This window comes from Dipodomys ordii, unplaced genomic scaffold (assembly GCF_000151885.1).
Source record: "Dipodomys ordii isolate 6190 unplaced genomic scaffold, Dord_2.0 Scaffold81, whole genome shotgun sequence".
In the NCBI taxonomy this organism is placed as follows: domain Eukaryota; kingdom Metazoa; phylum Chordata; class Mammalia; order Rodentia; family Heteromyidae; genus Dipodomys; species Dipodomys ordii.
The window spans coordinates 4,066,173-4,090,851 of NW_012267297.1; the positions used below are offsets into that span (position 1 = coordinate 4,066,173).

At 40.8% G+C, this 24,679-nt stretch overlaps 1 protein-coding gene across 1 annotated transcript in view; it reads right to left on the bottom strand.

Annotated features, from left to right (window-relative positions):
• Window positions 1-1,279: 1,279 nt before the first annotated feature.
• The window catches only part of Sox5 (SRY (sex determining region Y)-box 5), a 710,484-nt gene continuing 687,084 nt past the window's right edge, over window positions 1,280-24,679 (bottom strand). The window contains exons 17-21 of the mRNA XM_013025067.1: window positions 5,901-5,980; window positions 4,129-4,233; window positions 3,869-3,949; window positions 3,696-3,702; window positions 1,280-1,405 (exon numbers count right to left, since the gene is read on the bottom strand). Of these exons, the coding sequence (XP_012880521.1) occupies window positions 1,280-1,405; window positions 3,696-3,702; window positions 3,869-3,949; window positions 4,129-4,233; window positions 5,901-5,980 (399 nt within the window). The remainder of the gene's footprint in view (window positions 1,406-3,695; window positions 3,703-3,868; window positions 3,950-4,128; window positions 4,234-5,900; window positions 5,981-24,679) is intronic.

The following is a 24,679-nucleotide window of genomic DNA, read 5'->3' on the forward strand; positions in this document are numbered from 1 at the left end:
GACAAACGAGGGAAATCATGCAAGGTTTGTCTCTTGGCCAGTCTTACTCCATATAATATAACTTTCCCCCGAGTCTTTCCATTTCTTTACAAATGACACAATGTCTTCTTAATGGATGAGCAAAATTCCACTGGGTATGTATATTACATTTCCTTAATCTATGCATCCATTGAGGGGTAATTCAAGTTTCTTTTGCTGTTGTTGTTCTCATTTAAAAAATAGGTATCTTTTCTCAGTCATCAGGTCCAAAATGATGTGAGTTACATGAGTCCTTTATGAAATCAAACTGTGAGGTACTCGAATACCAGCAAGAGTATTCTGAGCATGAGCAATTATATTTCCGAGGTTGTGGTATAATTGCATTAAATGCCCTCATCCTAAATTAGTCAATCCTAGTGATGAGGAACATGGTGATTATCCATATTTACTTGATAGGTAAAGTGAGGAACTGAAGAATTCAGTGCTGATTGAATACCTTACTTCTAAGTGTAATGGATAATGTGAAGAATTCCCTGTTCCCTGTGCGTTTAGAATACTATTGCTGCTGAGATTATTTTGAATAAGAAGTCACACCTATTCCATAAATCCTGAAAGATTAGTTTTAGAGGAAATGAGCAAAAGCATCAGGTAAAGAAATAAAGTAGTTGGCAATCGTTAAAACTTGAAAGAAATCGGAGACAGCCTGCCAAGAAAACAAAGAGTAAATGACATGAAAAATTAGTTAAACAAGAGGTATTCAAATATCAACCAGAAGAGCAACCACGAAGTGAAAACTATGTGTGAGATTTGTGTGACTTGAAAGTGGCCAAGGTATTAAATTCATAAAAAGAAAAAAAAAATAACATCTCTCTTTAGTAGGAGAGAAGAAATTGGGCTGCCAAGTCTTGAAATCTCACGCAAAATGCATTTCAGCTAAAATCCCATGCGCGGAGAACATGCTCACTTGAACGTAAATCAGTGAGTATTAATGCAAATGGCAAGAGAGTTTTCTAAGCTCCTTACAACTTTGTCCCATGTCTCTGGGAGTCACAGAAAGTTCTAGCGACTGTTGCCTGGGCTATTTCCCTTCGTCATCTCTCATAATAAGTATTTAGGAGCAGGACTTAGGTGGAGGCAGCCATTTTATGAATGCAAAAAAGAGTAAGTTTAACTCGGAGATCTTGCATTAGCAGATCTACCCCTTGCGTATTTTAATAACCAGCTTGACTATACAAGTCCATCCAAAGGGCCAGTTGCTTGGTACATGGCATCCGTGATACCCACACGCTAACTCTGGTGTTTAATTTTGAGGTTCTGAGAGGCCATGGTACCTGGAGTCAAAGTTAGAGATTCGAGGACAACAGAGCCAGAATGCTAACTTGGCTTGCAGCTTTGGAGGGAGGTAGCCACTGGGAGAGATTGCTTCCTGTTGACATAATGTGTTAGTCAGCATGGGTTAGGGTAGGCTGCAGTAACAACCACCAAACAGCATGCTGGTTATTTATGAGGGTCACCAAGAACCCCGGCTTATAGAAACTCCAGTTCGTTGTTTTTCATGATTGCTGCAGAAGGAAAATGGGTTGGCTAATCATGAATTCTGCCTGAAAGTAATCATTTTTTAACAACTTTTCGTGTTTTGGAGGTTTTTGTTTCTTGTGTGTGTGTGTGTGTGTGTGTGCGTGCGTGTGTGTGTGTGCTTACATTTCTTTGGTTAAAGCAAGTCATAGGTTGTTTCCAACTTCTAAGGAGTTAATAACTTCAATCAGGCCCTACGTCTGAGTGTAGAAAAGTTTGATTATCAATAGTCTTGTTGACTATCCAACAGTCAGTTCTCTGGAATATATGGAAATTCTATTTGAAAATGCCTGCAATATATTATGCTTAACCAATTACTATATTCTGTCCAATAACTAATTATTATATTTTGTTTTAAGGAAACAATATAAGAATATATATTATATAATATATAATCTAAACATGTATAATATAGTATTATATATAATATAAATATAATATAATATATTATATTATTGAATTAAGAAGCTAACAAATTTTAAGATTATCAATGTTAATATAAAGCAAAGAAAGATGGTGGGAAAACTGAAAAGCTTTTTTCTTTATTTTCCCCTCCAACTTGTTTGTTTCTGTAGACCTACATTGTGGTCCCTTCTTGATTTATGTTTGTGTCCACGAAGTGGAGAATTAGAAGTTAATTCAAGCGAGAAGTTACTATTGCTTCATATTTTCTTTTAAGGACAAACTTTCCAGGTTAAATTATTGCAAGAAATTAGTCAGAGGTGCTATGTTTAAAACAGAAAATGAGCTGTTTTACTTAGTTTGAAAGTCAGCAAATCTTTCCTATTTCTGTCCCTTCAATTTCCAGCATAAAGCAAGCTACAAACATGGAGAGAAATACAACAGGAAATCTTGCCCATAGAGATTAACAACCCAGTGGGCAAATGTTGCCAAAATAGCCAGTTCTGTACCCAGATTGACTTCCATACCAGTGCCAAATCCATGGAGAAGTCAACCTCCAACCAATTCTGTCTCTCTTTCCTTCCTTCCTTCCTTCCTTCCTTCCTTCCTTCCTTCCTTCCTTCCTTCCTTCCTTCCCTCCCTTTCACTTTTCCCCCCTCCCTCCTTCCCTCCCTCCTTCCCTCTCTCCTTCCTTCCTTCCTTCCTTCCTTCCTTCCTTCCTTCCTTCCTTCCTTCCTTCCCTCCCTTTCACTTTTCCCCCCTCCCTCCTTCCCTCCCTCCTTCCCTCTCTCCTTCCTTCCTTCCTTCCTTGCTTCCTTCTTTCTTTCTTTCATTCATTCTTTCTTTCTTCTTTCTTTTTCTTTCCTTTCATCCCTTCCCCCTTTCTCTTCCTTTTCTTCCTTTCTTCATTTTTGTGCCAGTACTTGGGCTTGAACTTGCGACCTTACGCTCTTACTTAGCTTTCTAACTTAGCTTTTCCCACCTCTGCCACAGCTCCACTTCCAGACATTTTTGCCAGTTAATTGGTAGGGAGAGTCTCACAGTCTTCCCGACCTGGGCTGGCTTCAGACCACAATTCTCAAATCTCAGGCTTCTCAGTAGCCAGGATTATAAGTGTGACCAACCAGCACCCAACTTGATTGACTCTGGAAGAAACTCGGAAAGTATATCAAGACAAAGTATGCACATATTAAGTCCTGTACAGGTTGATAGCAAGATGGTAGTATTTAGGAGAAAGCATCCTTTGATATGTACGTGAGGGATGATTGGAGTAGCTCCGAATCCTGTAGTTAGGATGCATTAACTATTAGTTGCCTTTATATACCTGGTGGAGTTGTAATGAGAATCAAAGGAGATGGAAATTTTTAAAAGAGAAATTGCAAGATCAAATAAAAGGTCAGATATGCCCTATTCATTGTTTCAATTTCTCCTCTATCCATCCCTTAATTTGTCTTTTGCTTTCTACCTACATGAAATGACACTGGCCCAGTTACACGATCTTAGCAGGAGGTCAAACCCCTGTGATTCTAGACAGGTGACCTCTGTGCATTTCTTCCTATGAGAGAGATGTCAGCATAATGTGAGCAAATAGAAGGGATATTAGGAATAAGCTAGAAGTCATCCAGTTTCAAATGTATGTACTTTACTGATATTTGCCAATTTTTGTAAATGGTACTGGGTTTTGAACTCAGAACCCTTCAGTTTGAGACCGATGCTTAATCCTTCCTATTGGCATTTACCATATAACTAGGAAAAGAAATGCACATCACCATGTCCAGCCATTGGTTGAGAAGGAATCTTGTGAACTTTCTTTTTTAAATATCCCCCTCTACTCCTGGCCCAGGGTTGGCCTTGAATTGCAATCCTCCCATCTCTGCCTCCCAAGTAGCCAGGTGAAAGATCATCCTCTTACGGAATTTCGTTGCGTTCAACATTGGCTTGTAGCACGCCAAACAAGGGCCTAGATTCTGTGGGAGGATTCCACTTCGGATTCCTTTGAGAGAAAGATGGCGGGCCTGCTGATCAGTGTTAAGCAGAGGGTTTTGGCATAAGGAGAGGATGATATTTTTGTCACATCCAGTGATTGACTCATGGGGGGGAGGGAGGAGGAGAGTTTGCAGTAGTAATGACTGGGATAGCATCCTACAGTGATCTCTGTGTCCAAGCACATACATCTGGCTGGTCTCATTTGAAGTTGAATAAACAACGGTGTGTTTGGGGAAGCTGAGCCGGAGAACTGACTCCTGATGCTCGGTTGTCAGGATCACTGGAAGTTTCCTAAAAGGCATCATCAGTCAAAAGATGGGGACAAAATGATGCCGTTCAGTCCGCTGCGATTTCCCACATGATTTCCCCAACACGTCCTCACCTCGCATCGTGTCCAAAGAAAACGACTATTTGAGATTCTAACTTGAGTGTTCCCTCTTGTGTCTTGTTATTGTATCTCCTCCATCCCCACCCGCCTCTTCTGTTCATAATAGCCACTAGAAACAACAGAGAGGAGAATTTCTGCTGAAGCTATACTTTGTGGTTCACACATGAGACATCAGATAGCTTCTAACATCAGAGGCTGGTCGAGAAACCATGAATATTCTATCTATCTATCTATCTATCTATCTATCTATCTATCTATCTATCTATCTATCTATCTATCTATCTATCTATCTATCTATCTATCTGTATGTATGTATGTATGTATATGGCTTTGGTCCTAAGTGAACTTCTATAGCTCAAAGGCTTGTGACAACTGGAAGAGGGTTATTCCTATATTATTATTTCTTATGGCCTGTTATTGCTTATTGACAGTTATCCTTGAGTTATGCTTGAGTCGTTTCTCTCTTAGCATCCGTGTCCAAAAACTACATGGCGACTCCTGACCAGGGACTGTATTTATATAACATCACAAACATTTTTCATGGCAGTAAGCCTCGTAGGCTGTCAAATGCTCCGAGACAGACTTCCGAGCAATGGCCAAACAAATATAATTCTAATAGAGGAGTGAATAAGATTCCCCGCTGTTCTATATTGTGGTATCCAATACTGAGCCCCGAGTCGTACAGGATTTCAAACCAAAAAGGGAAAGAGCAAAAAAAAGATGGTCTACCTCAAAGATAAATGATGCTTGCTTGAAGGGATGAAAAGTTGTCATTGTGTAAACTCTACTTGCTTGGAGAGTGTTTATTTTCAGAAGATTGTGACTATTTTCTCCAAGGTTCTGGTGATTGTGTTTCTTTTTTTTTTCTTTTTCTCCTCTTGAGCAATCATGTTTCTCAAATGGTTAAAACTCGATAAAAGTGGTAGACACCCTACAGCCAAATAACTACTTTATAAGTGATATAGACTTGAAATGAAGATGATAAGAAATGAAGAACTTTGACCTTTTCATTCCAGCTCTCCTGTACTTTATTATACTCCAGAAGAACTACAGTAAAACTGGCCTGGTTCTTTGGTAGATGGATAGATCTATGGACAAACAGCAGATGAATGGAAGGCTGGCTGGATGAATGGATGGATGGAGGGATGAAGGGGTGAATGGATAGATAGATGAATGGATGGAGGAATGAGTGGAGGAATAGATGGACGGATATATCCATAAATAAGTTATCTTTAAGACTGCCATATGGAATGTATTTTAATCATTAAGTTATTTATTATGGAAATTTTGCAATCAAGCAAACGGGAGACTTAGATCTGCCTGGGGAACAGACCACTTCCCCTCCTTCCTCTTCATAAAGGACAGCACGAAGCCTTACTAGGAATCACCTGCCAGAAACCTGGAATCAGCTGTAACTGTCAATCACCCAGGTTCTGAGGTCACTTCCACATCCGGTGAGGTCACTTCCACATCCGGTGAGGTCACTTCCACATCTGCTTTGACCACACCCCCTCCTGGCCTTTCCCTTTGAAATCTCTCTCTGCCCTGACTTTCTTCCTTGTACACCTACATCTGGTACAGGTCGGCCGTGTGCTTCTCCCAAACAACTCTCTTCTGCCTGAACTGTGGGGTGGTCTCATTTTGCCAACCCTATCAGAGACAAAGAACCGTTAGTTACTAAGTCTGCATCTTTAATGAAGCTTCTAGAAAGGCTAAGAGTAAAATCAATGCCTCGCCTTTGAACCCATGTGTTCTAGAGCTCAGAAGACCTGGATTCCAGTCTGGTTTCGATTAGCTTTGCTGTGCAACCAATCTAAAACAAACAACATCTCTTATCTATGTCCTAGGAGTTGGTGGTGGGTGGGGGTCTCTGTCAAATCCACACTTGAGCATAAACATGCATATACATTGTTTTGTTCTTTTTTTTCTGGGGTACTTATGGCTGAAACATGGTACTGCTGGACTTCTTTTCCATGACACAGGGTATCTTCCTCTCCACATGGCTTTTCCTTATACACATCCAGCCTTCACAGTGATTCCTGGGGCACAAAAAGATTCCCAGTGTGTCTTAAGGCTTAAGCCTGCCAGTAGAGCACTATGGCTTCTGCTATATACTATTTGTTATAATGAACCACAGATTCAAGAAGGGACCACACAACTATGTCTTTCAGTACGTTTCATTGGGGGGCTTCTCCTCTTTCTCTCTTTTTCATCTTACTTTTTGTGCTAGTACTGGGGACTCAAGGCTGGCTGTGTGCCACTTGAGCCACCAGTATTGCACTTTGGCTTTTTGCTGGTTCATTGGAGATCAGAGTCTTGCAGACCTTTCTGCCCAGGTTGGCTTCAAACCCTGATGCCCAGATCTCAGCTTCCTGAGCACCTAGGATTCCAGATGTGATTCAGCAGTGACCAGTAAGTGTAGCTTTAACTACAGCACTCATTTGAACTGTCTGTGTGATTGATGTATACATTGTCCCGCAAGCCTGGAACCCTGGAAGCATGGTTTGGGGGGAAAGAATAAAATCATCTGTAGCCTTCTGATCTCACATGCATGCATACATCCATTTTCTAGTTAACTTTCATAGGATAGGTTGTAGAGAAGTAATTGAAAGTGCAAAGTTAAATAGTGCAAATCCTCACTGAATATGAACTCAGTTTTGTAGAGGAGGAAGACTAGAATAGTTTGTGCTAAATGAGTCAGCACAGGAGATCTTCATTAGAATCCAATGGTAGAAACTTCCAGGGATTGGGTGGTTAGTAATTAATTAGCCAGAGAAACTGGACAGATGGCAGAGGTTAAAATTATTCAGAAGGCCGTGATTCTGAGGTCAGACTCTCAGTAACACCGACGGATCTGCTGTGTTGCGTCTGTTTTAGTTAAAAATCATAGCAGAGAAATGAGAGTTTTTAAGGGAGACTTCTGCGCTTCAAACTTTTACTAAATAGTTTGGAAACTATTTTTAATGCAATGTTTGTATGGAGGGGTAGAGATAAGGTCCAAGTATATATAAAAAATGTTCCCCCCCCCAGTGGAAATAAGGGATACTATTCTTGGAAATGTGATATTTTTTTTTCTCTTGAGAGTCAAATAAATCAACAAATGACTATTTAAAGCAAGTGAGTAATCCCTTCCTCCCCTTCCCCCAGCTTTTTTAAATGACTTGTTATGACTTTGCAGATATTTTTTTTCCATGAATTTTCGAAGCAACAGGGAAAATACCACATTGGCATGAATAAGGAAAAAGAAATTCAAAAGCAGCTTAATCGTAAGAGTTTGGCTAGTTACAGGCCTGGCCTGGTTATATTTGAGATGCAATGTGAAAGAGCTACCCACCCTACAGGAGAAGAAACGAATGGCTGCCATCTTGGAATCTTCTGATAGTATTCATTAAAGATGGTGAAAGGACTTCATATGGATACATAAACACTTACTTACCTAAAGACTATCTGTGCATTCATTTCTCTTAAAAATTGTTTACATTAGCCAAACAATTGGTGGCTCACGCCTGTTATTCTAGCTACTCAGGAGGCTGAGATCTGACAATCAGGGTTCGAAGCCCTCCCAGGCAGAAAAGTTCATGAGACTCTTATCCTCAATAAACTACTCAGAAAAAGCAAGAAGTGGTGCTGTGGCTTACGTGGTAGAGTGCTAGTCTTTGAACTCAGAGCCCAATGTTTGAATTTAAAAACAAAACAACACAAAACAAAGTTGGTTTGTCTCACGTTCCTTGAGCAAAAAAGTTCAAGGACAGTGCCAATATCCTGAGTTCAAGCTCCAGTGCTAGTACAACACACACACACATACACACACACACACACACACACACACCAGAAAACCTTGGTTGCCTGCCTCATTTTTTAATGGTATATTCAAGAATGAAAAACCATGATTAAACTCTGTAAACAATGAACAATTTAATAGAAGAATGTCAGGAAGCTCAAATATGTTTTGAATGGGGGGAGAGGCCCTAATGGGAGAGGGGGTAGATGAATAGAAAAGGGAACAGTGGAAGAAGAAAAGTCATAATATTCAGTGTCTCTATGTGAAAAAGGAAGTGGGAATCTTCAGGTGATTGGAAGAGCAAGGGCAGCAGAAATACGGAAGGTGAATAGATATGGAAGATGGTTTGCATCAAGATATTCCGAACCCATAAATGGACATATTAACCTGTAACCCATTGATACAACCATTTGAGGGGGAAATAAGTATATATTAAAAAAGCAAAAAAAGAAAAGAAGAAGTAGAGGTATGGTTGAAGCAATAAAGCCACAGCCTTGAGCAGGTGAAGTTAAGCAAGAATATTAAGCGCTGTGTTCAAGTCCCAGTACCAGTGCGCACACAAACACACACACACACACACACACACACACACACACACACACAATTTAAAATTAAAAAACTAAAGCCGGGCAAAGATGCCTGTAATCCCATATACACACAAAAGGCTGAGATCTGAGGATCATGGTTCAAAGCCAGCCCAGGCAAGAAAGTCTATGAGACTCATCTCCAATGAACCACCAGAAAACCAGAAATGGAGCTGTGGCTCAAACTGTTAGAGCACTAGCCTTGAGCTGAAGAACTCAGGGACAGCATCCAGGCCCTGAGTTCAAGCCTCACAGTCAAAAACAAAAAAAGAATTTGAAAAATGAAACATTGAAGTATTTAAAAAACTTAAAAATTAAAAAGAAGCACCATTGGTTAATTTGTTTAAACATTCCTCACGAAGGCCTTTTCTATGATCCCTGATTTCATTTCATCTTAGCTTCTGATACTTTAAAAGTTGACTCCATCTAAACTTTGCCCGCTGATGGCTTTTAAATTGCAGTGAACTCACACAAGGAAAAATACGTGGTAATACCAACAAAATGGGAGGGATAGCAGAAATATCTCACTCGCTCACTGCCCAGGGTGATGATGGATTATTGTTGTCTCTGGCCCAATGTCCAGTAGCAGGATCATTAGAATATTATATCCGGATACCAGTGTAATTCTTTTTTCTTTCCATTTTGTGCTGGTTCTTAGGGCTTGAACTCTGAAGTCTGGTTCTCCACTGTTTGAGCCTTACCTCTACTTTTGAGTGCATCTGCATTTTTAATCTAACTTTTCTTCCCCGTTAAAGTCATTCTAGGGATAGATTTTTCTCCTAAAGACCAAGGTCCAACTAAGGCTGACTGTATGAGTCATGGAATCTTAGGACTAGAAATGATGATTGCAGAAGGCACCCAGTGTAACTCATAATAATCCGGTTTGGGGGTGGTATTTTTCTTTAATGGATTAGGTGGTGATTTCATTTCCTTTTTCTCCACGCCTCTTATCTGCATTGCTTAGATGTATGGGTGTTTTATTCTGACATGTCCGTCTGTGCATAAAATAGATCTTGATGGGACCCCCCCCATCTCCGTCCTTCATTCCCCCTTTCCCAAACCAACGGCAACAAGATTCATTGTTTCAGTCTCACTAATGTACACATAGCGATTACATACCCCCTGTGCTCTCTGGAACAAAACAACTAAGCAGGAGGAAGAGCAGAGAGGAATCCTTGGAAGGCTAGCATTTCTGAGAATGTAGGGATGAGTTGGTTGCTGGGGGAAGATCTGTGTGAGGGGGGGAAACAAAATCTCAGCGTCAGAGAGGAGAACTTGGACTAAAGAGGGAGCTCAAAGGAAGTGGATTTAAGGAGCTGATTGGAGGGAGAGCCACTGTGGTTTCATAGTGTCTGGAAGTTCATTCCTAAAGCCCTTGGTTGAGGGAGTAAGTTCTAGAAACAGAAGGCACATTCTTTAGAGTCACAGAGGGCTTTGTTCCTCAGGGGCCCGGGATGAGAGCGGAACTGTGCTCATTCTAGCAGGGCGAGCTCCCAGAACAAGAAAGTTTGTCACTCTTCCTTAGAGAAAAGAATGACTGGTGATCCTCTTCTCTTTGCTCCTGGAAACCAGCTGCTTTTACTGATCAACAAGAACTCTTGTTTGAACTCTTGAAAGTTAGCAAAGATAGCTTTCCGATGGCTGTAAACCATGGTGTCAGCTCCTCAGATCTCTCAGGAGAAATGTGTGTGTGTGTGTGTGTGTATGTGTGTGTGTATGTGTGTGTGTGTGTGTGTGTGTGTGTGAGTCCTGGGGCTTGAACTCAGGGCCTGGGCGCTCTCCCTGAGCTCTTGCTCAAGGCTGGCGCTCTACCACTTGAGCCACAGCGCCACTTCCGGTTTTCTGGTGGTTCACTGGGGACGAGAGTCTCACAGACTTTCCTGCCCGGGCTGGCTTTGAACTGCGATCCTCAGATCTCAGTAATGTGTGTACATTACTATTATAGGTATGAGCAGTTGACTGTCAAATGCTCTGATTAAGGACCAAGGTCACAAGTGCTATCGAACACTTACATCACGAGTGTTGTATTCAACGTTTCTCTTAGGGCTCAAAAAGTCACCCAACCTTGACTTGCCCACCATTGAACTTCCCTTTCTCAGTTTCCTGCCCGCCCGTCTCCATCTCTGTCCATCCGTCCCTCTTCTCAGATTCCTTATCTCGATGTGTTTCACAACACGCCTCTAAGGCCTAGCCGTCAGCGCTAATGTCTCCCTCTCCCTCGGGTCCAGGGCCAGTTTCTCATGTGTCTATTCCCGAGAGTCCTCAGATGACCTCCGTCTCCTCCCCTGTACTGCTTTCTTACAGTTGAAGTTGTTATTGTGTCTTGCTTCACCCTTCCCTGGCGTATTTCTTGTCATTCTTCAACCGGCAGTAACTCTGGGAGGAATAAAAACTGCCCTTTCCAGTCAATAATCCCAGCTACTCAGGAGGCTGAGATCTGAGGATCCTGGTTCAAAGCCAGCCGGGGCAGGAAAGTCCATGAGACTCTGATCTCCAAGGAACCACCAGAAAACCAGAAGTGGTGCTGTGGCTCAAGAGGTAGAGTGCTAGTCTTGAGGAAAAGAGCTCAGGGACAGCACCCAGGCCCAGAGTTCAAGCTCAACAACTGACAAAACCAAATAACTGCCTGTTTCCTAAATTTTCCTTCTAAATCATTAAATCATCAGCTATTTTCTGCTGTTGTCCTTTAGGAAATACAAAGTATCTTTCTGTGTGTGTGTGTGTGTGTGTGTGTGTGTGTGTGTGTGTGTGTAGAAGCTTGATGGTTCCAGGCTCTATATACTTTCCTTGAGCTCCCTTTGCTCCAGGCTGGCGCTCTACCACTTGAGCCACAGCTCCACTTCCTGCTTTTTGGTGATTCATTGGAGATAAGCGTCTCACAGACTTTCCTGACTAGGTTAGCTTTGAACCTCAATCCTCAGATCTCAGCTTCCTGAGTAGCTGGTATTAGAGGCGAGAGACACAGCACCTGACAGGAGGTGGCTTTTCAACTGAGGCTTGTGGTACGGATAGGGTAAAGTCTGGGTGAAGTCTGGAATGAATGGGTCTGACCAGGTGAGAGCAGTCTTCTTGGGGGGGGGCGGGGGAGCTATGTGTAGTAGGGAGCTGTGGGAAGGAGTTGAATAGATGAGCCCCAGAAGAAGATGCCCGAACATGTGAACATGAACTTGAATTCGAATCTGAGTGAAAAATAGAAGGAGCCAAATCATTTTGGGTTGTAAGAAATCTAGCAGGGCCCCAGTGTGGCTCACACCTGTAATCCCAGCCACTCAAGAGACTGAAAGCCTTGAGCAAAATTGGTCAGGGACCGACAGCACTAGGGCCCTGAGTTCAAGCCCCAGGACCAACCAAACACAAACAAAATAAACCCCCAACCAAGGAAACCAAATGAAACAATAAAAGCCATCCTTCCCAGCCCTCGCTGATCTCTTCTACTTCAGGTTCAACCATCTACGCACACAAAACCACAAAATTCAGCTGCGCTTTTGTTCCTTTTGGCTAATAATTGCAGATTCTGTTTAGTAGAACGGGTCTCGGCAGGTGCTCAGTCATTCTGACGGCAGCCGGGCGATCTGGGTACAGAGATAACCTCGGTGGGCCCATCAGAGATTGCTTTATGAGGGAGGAGAGCAGGCGTGAGTGGTGATGAAGAATTTAAAATAAAAACAAGTAAAATACAAAAGGATGCCGGGATGTTAGAATATGGAGGCATCGAGCAGGGCCGGCCTAAGCGAGCGTGCTCCGGCTCTCTGCCGTGTTCACGCTCTGGGGTTGAGAAGCCACAGCCAGGGGCTGCATTATGACTTCTAAAAAGTATAATGTTTTTTGTGATGGTGAGGGTGTGGTTCAGAGCTGGTGACCACAGCCTGCGTCTGGTGATGAGTGCATTTCTTTCTTTCTTTTGTCTTTGGCCGAGGTCATTCCTTCCTTTGCTTTTCCTCAGTTTCCCCCTTGCGTCCTACCTCACAAGGTGCGTAGTTCATTCTTTCCAGAATCCCCACTGGATACCATGAGTGCATTTGTTTTCTCTTCTTCCCTTTCTGAACCTTCCCCTTTGCCCTCCCTATAAAGACCCCCCCAAAAAAAGAGAGCAAAGACCCTCAAAGCAAAAACACATAGTAACGCCACCTCCACTTGATGGCTTTTGCATAGCTGTGTATAATTGTTTGAGCACACACACACACACTCATACACACACACACACACGGAGCTGGCCAGATGGAGACAGAGAGAGACACAAGAGACAGATACATATAATATATAATACTATATATACTATATTTAATATATAATGTTATATATAATAAAGCACATTTTGTATATTTATTAAATATATATAATAAAGCACGTTACAGATATATAGTAAATATATATAATAAAGCACGTTCTTCAACCTAAAAGTTGCTGGTTTTTTTCCTTCTGATTTTTAAAGGCACGCACAGGGCCTGGAATCATTTTCATGGGGTGCCAGGGGGCCCCAGGGTAGGTCATGCCAGGCTGGTTGGGGGCCCAGAGGGACTGGCAGGAGGGGCGGGAGGAGGCTGGTGGAGAGGAACAGATGTTGCAAACCCCAGAGACGCCACAGGGGCTCTGATGATGTCCCAGAAGGGGTGGAGAGGAGGTGCCTTCTGTACCCCAGAAATAGAAAACAATGGTGATGGGGTGCAATCACCCGGTGCGCTCCCCCAGAGGAGGGCAGAATGCTCAGAGGGCGCGTGGAGGATTCATCTAGCTGGGCCGGGTCTCACCCAGCTGAGAGGCCCAGGGGGGAGAGAGCGGGGCCTAGACATGTCAGCCCCGGGGATGGGGAGAAGAGGGGGCCCCGGGGAAGAGGAGATCTGCAGGCCACGTCCATTGTTTGCATTATTCTCATGTGTCTTTGGACGGCGGTCCTCGGTGATGGTGGAGAGAATTCAAATTGGTCCATTGCTCCTGTCATCTTGTACCTGGTACAATGAATGAATGAATAATGAATGAATGAATGAATGGAGGGAGGGAGGGAATGGAGGAGAAAAAGAAAATGAGTGCCTGCAACTTGCCTTAGAGAAAGCTAAGAATCCAGAGAGGCAAGACGCAAACCCAGGTGGTTTGGATTAACTCCAGGGGGAAGCAACAAAGCTGCCATATTGCAAAGATGACCTGGGAGGGAAGGGAAAGATGGACGGACACAGACTGGGGGTGGGGGTAAGAGGCGGAGGTGGGATCTTCAAATAATGGAAGAAGATGCATACTGTTGGATACATATATAATATGCATACACATGTACACACATGTGTATACATGCATATACATATATATGTATACCTATACGCTATACATCTATATATACATGTTTGTATGAATATATGCACACACGTATATGCATATATTTATATTATACACATGTATATGTATTTATGCATATACATGTGTATGCACATGTGTTCATATGTATATATTACATACATAAAGGTGTATGTATACATATATATGTATATGCATGTATATGTGTGTGTATATGTTTTGTTCCTTTCTTTGTCTCTTTTTTCCAGTCCCGGGGCTTGAACTCCAGACCTGGGCGCTGTCCCTGAGCTTCTTTTGCTCAAGCCCAGTGCACTACCACTTGAGCCACAGAGCCACTTTCTGTGAGTAGTTTTATGGGAGATAAGAGTCTCATGGATTTTGCTGCCCCGGGCTGACATTGAACCGTGATCCTCAGATTTCAGTCTCCAGATTAGCTGGGCATGACAGGCGTGAGCCACCAGCGCCCAGCTGCTAATGTTTCTTCATTTGACTTTCTGCCTATTCATTCTGGCAATGAAATCTTTATTTTAAAGATCTGGGAATTAAAGGGTTGAAAGATACATGGCTACTTAAATCACTGAATAGCACATATAGTGATATATGTATATATATGTGTGTGTATGTGTGTGTATTGTGCGATTTATAGATCACACATACACACATGCACACACACACACACACTCACTCACTATCCTAGACATTGTCTTGGAGCAGAGAGTTTCCTGTTTATACCGGAGGAGATAGATTGCTAACTGCTAGTATTTGCTTAGGAAAAGGATAACTGAGTCCAAAGGATAAAAATCAGAGGTGCTGTCTCCATAAATTGCCCTGTTGAGTGGCATCTCCTTGTAAAACTACTTAAAGAGAAAAACATTCAAAAAAGCGATCGGCACGTGCAACGTTTCAGAAATAGTGTGGAAACTACGGGCAGATTAAATTACAGACATGCTCTAGTTTCGCTGAAACTTTTGATACCAAATAAAAATAAAGTAACGAAGGACAGTGTGATTTGATCTGCACTCTGGGGCCTTGTGCCATGGCCATTGCGTTCTCTCGATTTAATGACTGATTAATAAAAGAATAAGCACACATTTCCCTTTAAAATAAATTACATGTTTTGAAGGAGAATAATGCTTTTCTTTGCCCCAAATGGAACTTCAAGTGCAGAATACTAATTTCACCAAAGGTGCTAGCTAGTTGTAGTTCCCCCCCCCGTTTTTAACCGATAAGTGGCTTTCCCTGGCATTAATCATATAGCTCCGTGTATCTATATTTATAATTTTAACAGATACTTCATAAATATGGAATCAGGCGATTATCTTGATAATGTGCCACTTTTCTATAAATATAGGGATAGGGTAATTACCACTAGAACTATTTGATAAAATTCAGAAATAGATAAATAATGAATAAGTCTTCCATCCAGTCATTAAAATTCAGAAAACAAAACAAAATATATTTAGCCATTATCCTTTTGATGAATTTGGCTCTCTGCCTTGAAATCACTACCAATTTCATCTGGCGTCAAAGGAGCGTTTTTGTAAATACTGCCCAGTGTGGATGAACTGAAGACACTTGTCAATAATTGTCCATTAGCTTTATCCAAATGAAGAAGCAAATTAAGCATGAAAAAAAATACTTTGAACCACATAAAAGTTGACATATGATATACAAAATAAAATCTAGGAAATCCAATTCAACATCCTTTCTAACACCTCAAAGTGGGATACAAGTTACAAAAATCATACCACTTCTTCCCATGTAAATATTTTAGGATGCTAACCTATTTATAACTTTACCAATGCTATTGGATGCATCTGGCCGAAAGAGCTGGTGGATTTTTCAGGTCACATGATTAGGAAAAGATCTAATTCCTGTAACTTCTCTCATTCCAGCCTTTTGGCTTATTCATGAAGAATTGTGTCCAACCATTCATTCTAGGAGTATTGGCTTTAATTGTGTTGGGTGATTGCCTTTCATTTGTTCACTGCATTTCTCAACTAAAATATCCACTTAGTATGGAAAAAGGATTTCTGTTAATCACTGAAACCCAATCTTGACTAAGAAGCTGTCTCTTTTTGGTTTTAAGAGATCAAGTTTGTATGATTAGTTAAATCAATGTTAGAAAATGTGAATATACATATCAAACACATATTATTGCTAGGAGCTGCTGGTTCAGGCCCACAATCTTAGCTACACAGGAGGCTGAGATCTGAGGATTGTGGTTCAAAGCCAACCTGGACAAGAAAGGCCATGAGATTCTTCTCTCCACTTAACCACCAAAAAGCTGAATGTGGAGCTGTGGCTCAAGTGGTGGAGCTCTAGCCTTAAGTAACAAGCTCAGAGACAGCACCCAGGCCCTGAGTTCAAGCTCCAGGACTGGAGAAAACAACAACAGAAAAAAAAGAATGTCTATTATCTTTACCTGGCTTTTATTCTGCATCATGTATTACCTGCTTCCACATTCTATTTCTTGTTGATGGCTTTAACTAATGTCAACTCAAATCCAAGTGACTCAGAAGGCTGAGATCTGAGGTTCAAAGATCAAAACCAGCCCAAGCAGGGAAAAAAAAAACAACCATGTGATTCGTATCTCCATTTAACCACTAAAAAGCTGGAAGTGGAGCTGTGGCTCAAATGGTGAAGTGCTAGCGGTAAGCAAACAGGCTCAGGAACAGTGCTCAGGCCCTGAGTTCAAGTCCCAGGACTGGCACCAAAGAAAAAAAGAAAAAGAAATAAAAAAAGGCAAGAAATATTCTAAAAGACATTCTAATATGCATAAAAACTGACCGTACCACAACGCATGCCATAACTTTCAGAAGTGTCCAAGAGATTTCCATGTTTTGTCACACATTTGGAAGGTGTCTTAAATTTAAATTGGAAGGAAATGAATGATGCAAATAGCTCTCGGTGGTAAATCAGGTCCTTTCAACCTCTTAAAACATGTTTGTTTCACTTAGATCAAGTTACCAATAAAGTTCTGATGATAATGAATAGAAAAGCTGCCTTTATTTTGTGTGTGTGGGAAGAGCGAAAAATATTGTTCAATAGAAACCTTGATGTGATTCAGAAACTTGGAAAGAATAATAATCAGTACTGGGGGGGGGGTGGAAATCCCAGCAGCAACAACAAAATAAAAACCAAAAAGCTGGAAACAGCTCATACCCCTCCAAGAGTAAAATGTCTAAATCAAGTAATAGAAAAAAATCAAAACAAAACAAAAACAAGAACTGGATCTATATAGGCAGTATGTGATTATCTATGTGTTATTTTAAATGTTGCAAAAAACAATTCTGTCCTTTGTTTAGGGATAGACATAGAAATACATACATATCAACCTCTGAATTTATGTATATATATATATATATGTGTATATGTGTATATCCACACATAGATGTATGCATTTTTTTCCCTGCCAGTTCTGGGGCTTGAACTCAGGGCCTGGGCACTGTCCCTGAGCTTTTGTGTTCAAGTCTAGTGCTCCACCACTTTGAGCCATAGTTCTACTTCCGGCTTTTTCCAGGCTGGCTTTAAACTGTGATCCTCAGATCACAGCCTCCTGAGTAGCCAGGATTATAGGTGTGACTTATGGGTGCTGGGCCAGAGGTTGATATTTTAGTCTTAACAGAAAGGATCTCTGTTTGCTGGTTCCTATTTCAAAAATTTCCTTTCCAAGCGACAGCAATGCAAACTGTGCACATCTTGAAGAAGGGCAAATGAATGTTTATTTGTCTCTGATGGATAGTAAGAGGAAAGGAAAACAGAAAGGTTAAAACATCAATTTTTCAGCTTTGATTCCCAACAAGTATGGAAATCACTGGAGAAGATATGAAAACAACCATGGGGGAAAAATGTTACATTGATTGTCCTTTGGTGTTGTTTTGTTATGCTCCTGTGCTGGTACTAAGGCTTGAACTCAGGGTCTGAGCACTGTCTGTCAATTGTTTTTCAAGGCTGAGACTCTAACACTTGAGCTACAGCTCCAATCCAAGCTTTGTGGTGACCATTTAAAGGTAAGAATCTTACGGACTTTCCTTTCCTGGGCTGGCTTTGAACCATGATCCTCAAATCTCAGCCTCCTGAGAAGCTAGGATGACATATGTCAGTCACCAGTGCCCTGGCAAGTAGGTTTGTTTTTCAAAAAAATCTGAGAAAAAGTTGTAAAAATGCTAATGACAGACACACATTTTTATCATTTCTGTGATTGAGGAGATACTGGTTGAAATGAAATGTAGGCCAATCAAAGGCACAGAATCACCAATAGGAAGGGGAATTTAATAGCAGTTTGTTGATGATTTAGACTTAGGGAGGAATTGGCTTTTTTGTTTTTAAGGAACAAGGAAGAGGAAAAGGTTCATATCAACTTTGTTGGTAGAGTTTCAGCTTGGAGAAAGACACTAGTCAAATGTGTTGGATTAAAGATTAACTTCAGCTGGGTGCTAGTGGCTCACACCTGTAATCCTAGCTCCTAAGGAGGCTGAGATCTGAGGATCGTGGTTCAAAGCCAGCCTGGACAGGAAAGTCCGTGAGACTCTGATCTCCAAGGAACCACCAGAAAACCAGAAGTGGAGCTGTGGCTTCAGTGGTAGAGCGCCAGCCTTGAGCTGAAGAGCTCAGGGACTGACCATTTCTTTTCATGAATAATCTGCCCACCATTTACTAAGGATTATACTTAAATTTTTTCCCCTCTTACCCAGTCTCATGGTAATGCTGTCTTTCTGTGTCTGATCTGGAATCATAACATCCGTGACAGAATTTTGTTGACACATCAGGTCTTTGTTTTGCTTGTTATTTATTTATTTTCATCATGATATCTCCATGTGACATTGTTTAGCTTTGGCTCCTTTAGTTGTTTTTCCATATCATTTTTAATTATTTTTACCCAGATCGCTTCAATGTTTTGACAAGCTAGGCTACGCTGATTCATCTGCAGCACCTTAGCTCCAAGAAAGAATGCCTTCAATTAAAACACTAAGTGAACAGTTCAAGAAAAATATTGCAATTTAAAAAAAAAAACATCTACATCAGAAAGGAATGAATCACGCTGTTGCCTTTCTGTTTGCTCTGTTGTTGATTGCTGTTGATTTCCTCCAAAGTGGAATGACTTTGGGCATCGTTTTGTTGTTCAGGACAGAGACAGAAAGGAGGAGAAGAGCAACAGAGAAAGAGACAATAAGAGAAAGAGAAATAGACAGAGACAGTCGGGGTCCAAGGGACAAGCAATTGAGTTTTATCAATTACTAGGTTCTATCTGGTTTAGGAAAAGATCCATTTATGAGACAATTTCCAGTGGAGAAACTCAAGTTTACCTTGTACATTGTTAAGATCCTATAAAGGGAAGATTTCAGAACTAGGAATAACCCTGTTTTTAATAAATTGCATGACTGGATATGAGTGGTCCTTTTCCACGGTCAGTAAAATCAAAAGTACTCTACTTCTGCTAACATGTTTTCCTAAAATGAAACACAGCCTGGAGCAATGCGATCAGCTGCCACAGGGGAAAAAAAAGTGTCATTTATACCCTCAGAAAGCAAACACACCCCGAAGAAGCGTTTATTCATTATCGAGTAGCGTTATTCGGGAGGCTTGATTGATAAGCAAGAAGATGGGATGATTTCAATGGTGATTTTCTTTAAGATGATGTGAATTCTTAGATCAATTATTATGTACATCTCCTTTCTTAAGATTCCTTTTCTTCCTAACCAAACATAGAAAGAAAAAACAAACAACACTTTTTTCTAATCATTGCAAATAATGGGAAAAATAGGTAGGTAAATGAAAATTGTGCCCCAATCTAAAATTTTCTTCCCTCAATTTTTCCTGTACAAAAAGAACCTCTGAGAGAAAGAACAGCAAATTACTTTGAGTGGGAAATTGAAGTCTGCAAAGAAACAGAACCAAACAAACAATGGCATATCCTAAAATACACGTGCCAGGCCAAGACAAAGATTAGCTGGGCTTTCACACTCAAAATTACCCAATCAAACTACCTAGTTACCAATCACAGGAGTGCCATCATAATGTTCAAAGTATATCCTTGGAAGATCGAGGGGATGGGCGAGGTTGGGAGAGATGGAGGAGAATGATTAAAAGGATGACACTGAACAATATTCACTGTACTCACACACCGACCTGTTGGATTTTTGTAACCTCTTGGGACAACTACTGAAAGATAATAAACATGCAATTAAAAATAAATAAATGGATCAGTACAATGTGTTTATCTAGCAAAATCAGTCACCTGGACCGCAGTGATTCAATCATCGTTACTCAACTTTCATTTGGGAGCAAGGCAAGTTTGAACTCATGTATGCTGGGGAATATGATCTAATTTTGTTTGGATAGAAGAAAACCAAAGGCATTTGTAGAATGATTTGGTTAATAGCCATATCTTCTCTCTCTCTCTCTCTCTCTCTCTCTCTCTCTGCCTCTCTCTCTCTCTCTCTCTTATAACTCAAAACAACACGGGCATGAAACATTAAAAGTAAAATGTGTTGTTATCCTCGTCAGAGAGAGTCAGTCATGTGATAGTTTTAAATGAAGATGTTTTTCATGTTTTACTCAGCTAAAAGGTATGTTTTATTCAGTGAAAACATACACATATATACTTGTGCATGCATATGTATACACACATACATATATATACATACACACATGTATATGTATATATGATCACTATATTGAAAAGAGGAATATATACAAAGGCAAAAAAAGGTCAGGTGCTGTTGGCACACTTTAGTAATCCCAGCTACTCAGGAGGCTGACATCTGAGGAACATGATTTGAAGGCCAGCCTGGGTAGGAAACACTGGGGGACACTTATCTCCAATTAACCACAAAAAGCCAGAAGTGAAGCTGTGGCTCAACTGGTAGAGAGCCAGCCTGGAGCATAAAATGCTCAGGGACAGTGCCCAGGCTGTGAAGGTTCGAGCCCCAGAACTGCTCATACACCCACATACGCAATCCAGTAAGTCTAGCTTCCTCTTTGGAAACTGTGGTTACTGAAAGCCAGGTAGAATTTTTTCTTCTCACCTGGGAGACTTCCTCTGACATTACATCTTCACTGTTTTTCCTTCTTAGATCTCTCACCCAGTTGTAAATGTCTCTGGGGAGCCTGTATTCTGTCTCCTTGGTCAACCAGAAGGAAAAGATCTAGGCTACAAAAACCACTAAGTCTAGCAAAGTCTGGAAAGCATTAATTCTCCTTTCTCCTAAAACCCTTTTAGAATCCCAGCCCTCTTGACTTGCATTTGTACTCATAAGTAAGCCAGAGGAGACAAGTCTTGGTAAGGCTACAAAAGTAATGTCAGCTTAAAGGACCAGAAAGACATAGAATGGATGAACAGAAGCAATGCTATGAGTTTTAAAGAGACAATGATTTTTGAAGACAAAGGGAACTGGACATCGGTGGCTCACATCTATAACGCTAGCTATTCGAGAGGCTGAGATCTGAGGATAGCTGTTTGAAGCCAGACCCTGCAGGAAAGTTTTATGAAGCTCTTATCTCCAATTAACTACTAAAAGCTGGAAAGTGGCACTGTGGCTCATGTGGTAGAGCAGTAGCTTTGAGCATAAAACTCAGGGATAGGGTCCAGGCTCTGAGTTCAAGCCCCTGTGCTGGACCAGCAACTATACAAAGACAATGGCAAGAAATTGGAATTAGCATTAGGACAGAGTAGATGAAAAGGAGTCACTAGTTGCATGATTTCTGTGTTATCAGTAGATGGTTCTTTATTAATGCATTGATTAATTAATGCTTTTAGAACTCTAAATGTGTATATTCCAAAGTAGTTGGCCATTATTTCAAGATGTGTTTTTTTTTCCCTATGATCTAGAGTCTGTGAGTGACATAAACATGTCACTTAGAGTATATTCCCGGTCATTTGAGCAAACAGACCTTTAAAACATTTCATCCTCTATTTAAAAGCCATTAGAAACCCATTATTCACAAAGCACAAAGTATAATCTTCCAGTTAGATTTACTAAAGTTCACTCTCTGGCGAACACACAATCCTTTCCCCTGCTTAATAGAAGACAAACATATTAATACATAGATTTCACATCTGGTCAATGCATGTCACTCTATTCTAATCCTTACAATCATTAGCATAGGAAAACATAGATACCGCATTATTATTTTGAGGTTGAGTGGGATTTCCAGCCCCCTTTCACTAGCCTTCACCTCCATGTGATAATGGCTTTGTTAAATGAAAGAACTGTCTTACTTGTAGGGGGTGGTAAAATTTCAAAAGAAAAACACTTAACGTGGAGATATTAAATTCATCCTTTGATAGGTTTTTTTCCCTTTCCTATAGCAAGAATGAGAGGGAGACTATAGGAGCCTCTTCAATAAGACTTCCAATGGTCATGTTTTGTCTGTATTGAGCTAATTACCTGGCTATCAGCCAAAAGGCCCCTTTTACCTTGTGCTATGTAGAGTCTAATGTTAGATAATATCTAATTTTTAATGGTAAGAAGTGGCGTGTGTTATTACTTGTAGGTGGTAGAAAGCAAAGGACACAAGGTCAGAACTAGTTTTCTAGGAAGTGTTCTTCAGCGCTTTCCTATGACAGCAGGGAAGGTGAACAAAGCAAAACCCCACAGCCACCATTTCCTTACCTTGCTTAAGAAGAAAGAATAATGAAAGAAAGCCAGGAAGAAAAAAAAAAGATTTAACATACCTGCTCAGCAGGAAACTCAACTTTACTGTTTCAGTACAGCATAATTTGGGTATTTGCTAGAAATCTATCAGATCCAAGCATTTCAAAAATAAAATAGGAACAGCTTTTAATGCAATCTGTGTTTACTAATAGGAGCTAATAAAAATCTCATAATATTATTTTGTATTCCACTAATGGAGATTGCATTATAGGATATTAGTTAAATCACCCATTATTTCCGTATTTGATGTGTTACTCATAGCCAAAGCAGGCATAACACAGTATGAAAGATTCAGTGGAGGAAAACAGGGAGCTGAAGAAAGATGATGTATTTAAAGCAGGCTGATACTTAAGAAGGACAGAGGAGAAAATAATATTGCCAGCAGAAGACTGAAGGCCTGTAAGGAGGAAAAGGAGAACTTCTTGTTTGAATAAAGGTGGTCAAAGGTAGCTCCCAACAGCACAAGGTAATGGCAGCTTGGTTGCTAAATATCTGACCTTTGTCAAGCTTCTTTCTCATATCTTCTACTACCTTGCCTGGATCTCAAATATAACCATGTCTACTTAGAGGCAAAGATGAAGCCATCTTTATACAAGAGAATGCAAACCAGGCCACACTAAAGCCACCAACACAACCAAGTCCATTGCAGCATTGTTTACCATAGCCAAGATATGGAATCAACCCAGATGCCTTTTGGTGGAGAAACGGATCCAGAAAATGTGGTGTAGATGCACAATGGAATTCTATGCTTCCATCAGAAAGAATGATATTTCCCCATTCATAAGGAAATGGAAAATCCTGGAAAAAAATGCTATTAAGTAAGCCAGACCCAGAGAAACCCAGGTTGCGTGGTTTCCCTCATTTGTGTAACTAGAATGTGCCTATAAATCTACAAATAAACTAGAAAGTAAAAGACAAAGATATACACTGGGTCATGATGAATATACGGGCCTCTAGACATTCACACAGTGAGACCAAAGGAGGATATTCTTAGGATAGGATCACAAAGGCTCAACAGCTATGTGGATCTGATCATATAAAATACTATTTATTGAAATGAACTCCAGGAAATGGAAACTAGAGGGCTTTTCCCCCTTTGCTGCTGCTTTTTGTTTTCATTGTGTCTTTTCTGTTCATTTATCTGTCTTTGGGAGGGTAGGGAGGGGCACAGAAATGGAGGGACAAAGGGTGAACAGATGTCACTGTGGCCTCACTGGACTCTGTAGAAAATGAACTCTACAACTTGTGGGTGGTGACAGGAAGGAAAAACTGGGAGAAAGTGAGGGAAGGGGGGACATAGTCCAAAATGAAATGTACTGATGACCTGACTGAAGTCCCTGTCACCCCTCTGCACATCAAGTTTACAATAAAAATAGATAGCAATTAAGAAAATGATGCAACCTGCAAGATTGTGTGTGTGTGTGTGTGTGTGTGTTGGTATTGGGACTTGAATTCAGGGTCTGGGCACTGTCCTTTAGATTTTTTTCACTCAAAGTTGTCACTTGACCAATTTGAACCACAGCTCCACTTCTGGTTTTCTGGTGGTTTATTGGAGATAAGAGTCTCTCAGACTTTCCTGCCCAGGCTGGCTTTGAACTGTGATCCTCAGATCTCAGCCTCTTGAGTAGCTAGAATGACAGGCATGAGCCACCAGCAGCAAGCTTGAAAAAGCTTTTTAATATGGTTCCAGTTACATGAAATGAATCACATTTTACTACCAATAGTTGTACCATGTCTGCTGCTATGGTTGTATCAATATTCCAAAGCACAGTCATTATATAACTTTTGCCACATTCCAAGGAACACCACCCAAATGATTGAGAGGATGGCCTTAACATGAACTATGACCTTTATGCTTCCTGCTGCTTCCTACACTATGGTAGACAGATATTCTGGGAAAAATAAATAACACACTTATTGAATATAAGACACGTAGATATTCTGGATATGATTCAAGAAACAATCCTGAAAAAATACTGCTGAGCTTCTAAAAGAAAGCCATCGGCCCAACAGGGCTCAATTAGAGAAAGAACTGGCAGTG